The sequence below is a fragment of the Cucurbita maxima genome, unplaced genomic scaffold, assembly GCF_002738345.1.
Source record: "Cucurbita maxima cultivar Rimu unplaced genomic scaffold, Cmax_1.0 Cma_Scf00005, whole genome shotgun sequence".
In the NCBI taxonomy this organism is placed as follows: Eukaryota; Viridiplantae; Streptophyta; class Magnoliopsida; order Cucurbitales; family Cucurbitaceae; genus Cucurbita; species Cucurbita maxima.
Window position 1 is genome coordinate 81696 of NW_019272021.1, and position 2688 is coordinate 84383.

General features: G+C 37.0%; 1 protein-coding gene across 1 annotated transcript; it reads right to left on the minus strand.

Annotated features, from left to right (window-relative positions):
* Positions 1–2688, minus strand: LOC111480037 (DNA ligase 1-like). Its single transcript, XM_023124994.1, has 2 exons — positions 2522–2688; positions 1–1653 (listed from the first exon to the last, which is right to left on the minus strand). Exons 1-2 carry the CDS (start codon positions 2558–2560, stop codon positions 142–144), a joined length of 1551 nt encoding a protein of 516 aa, XP_022980762.1. The 5' UTR covers positions 2561–2688; the 3' UTR covers positions 1–141.

The window sequence follows — 2688 nt, forward strand, 5'->3', positions numbered from 1 at the left end:
AAACAATAATCACTGTACATGTTTAATGGAATACAATAAAATACAACACTCGTTGAAACAAAGAAGATAAGATACTGTAAAAACCTTGGAAACCTTGGAACAACAACAATACATCCCAACAATCAATAAGTCCCACCAAAGTTATGCCACTTCTTCCGTAGGTTTTGCAGCAGCAGCAACAATGTTGGAATTTGCGTCTTCAATTTCTTTTATTTGCCTCAGAATGTCTGCCTTCTTGTCGAGCAAGGCATTGATTTTAACATCCATCTTCTCTAGTTTCTGTTTCAGTTTCCCCATATCTCTACTTTTGTTTGTCTCTTCTACTTTCTTCTTCTTTTCTTCTTTATCTTTCTTGTTTTTCTTCTCATTATCCTTCTCCTCTTCTCCTCCTCCTCCTCTACAACCTCCCTTCTCACCTGCTTCTTCTTCTTCTTCTTCTTCTTCGTCTACTTCTACTTCTATTTCTATCTCTATTTCCCTGCTTCTGCTCTTGGTTTCATCTGCTTCATCCTCCTTCTTCTTCTCCTTTTTTCCCTTCGTTTCATCTTCTTCTTCTACGTTGTTCTTCTCTTTCTTCTCTTTCTCTTTCCCACCTTTTTCCTTTTTCTTCTCATCCTTCTTTTCTTTCTTCTCTTTCTTTTCTTCTTCGCCATCATCTTCTTCATCCTCCTCCCCCTTCTTCTTCTTCTTCTTCTTCTTATTCTTTTCTTCTTTATTATCATCATCTTCTCTTTTCTCCTTTTTCTCCGGTTCCTTCTCTCCTCCTTTCTTCTTCTTCTTCTTCTTCTCTTCTTTGCTATCATCTACTTCTTCCTCCTTTTTCTCTTTTTCCTCCTCTCCTTTCTTCTTCTTCTTCTTCTCTTCTTTACTATCATCTTCTTCTTCTCCTCCTTTCTCCTTCTTCTTCTTTTCCTTCTCTTCTTTCTTTTTCTTCTTCTTCTCCTCTTCTTTACCATCATCATCGTCGTCTTCTTCTTCTTCATTCTCAATTCCTTTCTTCACCTTCTTATCTTCCACTGCATCACCACCTTTACCCTTCTCCTTCTCTTTATCCTTCTTACCCTTTTCCTGTTTCTTCTCTTCTTTTTCACACTCTTCATCATCCTCAACTTCCTTCCTCTTGTCTTTCTTTTCTTTCACTTCATCACTCTCCCCAGATTTCCCATCTTTCTTCTTATGTTTCTTTTCATCTTTTTTCTCTTTCTTCTCCTCTTCCTTTTCCTTCTTCTTCTTCACTTCTGTTTCCTTCTCTGCTCCATCCTCATCTTTGTGCTTCTTTTTTGCTTCTTTTTCATCTTTGCCTTCATCCTTCTTCTTCTGCTTCTCTTCTTTCTTCTTCTCCTTTTCATTCTCAACATTTTTCATCTTCTCTTTCCTCCCTGATGAGCTCTTGAGTTGAACCTCGACCTCTGTCTTCTCTTTCTTTCCATCTTCATATTTTGCCTCCTTGCTCTTGATCTTAACCTCATGCTTTTCTTTCTCCACCTCATCATCCACCTTAACAACCTCAGACTCAACTTCAACCTTTGTCTTCTCTTCCTTTCCCAATATTGGGATATCTACAGATTCATCAGCCATCTTGATGAATTTCGCTAAAACTTCAGTTATGAAATCCTCTTCCGAACTGCACTTGATTTTCAATACTAAACGCACCTGAACAATTAGAAAGCAGAGAATCGCCAACTGAAAATATTCCTCGAGAGCAAAATAAATAATAAGAAAAAAGAAATTGAAGTAACTTGAAAAGTTCTTGATCTGTAATAATTAAACTAGCATGTTGACGAAGAAAAGTGGAACTGATTTATTGCTGTATTCAGCATTATGTGTAATAAAAAATTGCCTAACCGTGCCTTTTCTTTTTCCAAAAGAATCATAAAGTAAACTATCGGCAATACTACACAAGGATAAACCATATTTTTTTTTTATCTCTTCCACTTTTACCAGTTTCAAACTTGTTTTCGAGATATACATTTTAGATTCGAATGGAAAAGAGTCCTTACACGAGCCTTCATTTTCTTCAAATATATTTTATAAGATTCCATGCTTCAAAATAGGAATGCGATCTAGATTGAACAGAAGGAGAAATGAAAATTTGATACAAACTACAACAGAACCAAATAAAGAGGAGAGGTTCCTCCCTAACTAAGGGATAAAGAAGAAAATCGCAAATAATCAGATCCTAAAGCCGCATTAATTCCGGAAACGAAAAATTAAGAACCGGATTCCAACGACGAAAGAAAGGCAAAAATCGAAAACACTTCCCTGGCGGATTGAAGAACCGGATTCGAAATAGCGATTGATTCATTCAACAGAGAGCACAGAACATTGAAGGGATTGAAATGAAGCACATAAATAAAGCAAATCGAAGAGGAACAGAAGGAGAAAGAATCTGAAAACAAGAAATGGTGTTGCGTGGTTACCTTATGTTAGAGTGTGGATGGAATTGGAAGATGGGAGGGGGAAGCGGTGATTGAGAATGGGAGTATTTATCGGAATGGAAACAAAGGGAAGCACATAGTACCTTTTTTGGAGTCAAAAATTTAATAGCGTTCCCATTCATTCTCTAGACATTTTGGTCGCCACCCAACAGAACACGGAATGGACGAGAAAGAGAAGGAAAGGCAAAACGTAATGGGTAAGCAATACACATTATTATTGTTACTTCAATTTTTCAACTGTTTTTGGTCC

Bases quoted from the DNA above. Each gene is read 5' to 3' on its own strand.
- LOC111480037 (XM_023124994.1), bottom strand. From the start codon at position 2,560: ATGAATGGGAACGCTATTAAATTTTTGACTCCAAAAAAG. The intron at 1,654-2,521 runs GTACTATGTGCT...CTAATTGTTCAG, and splicing joins AATTTTTGACTCCAAAAAAG to GTGCGTTTAGTATTGAAAAT.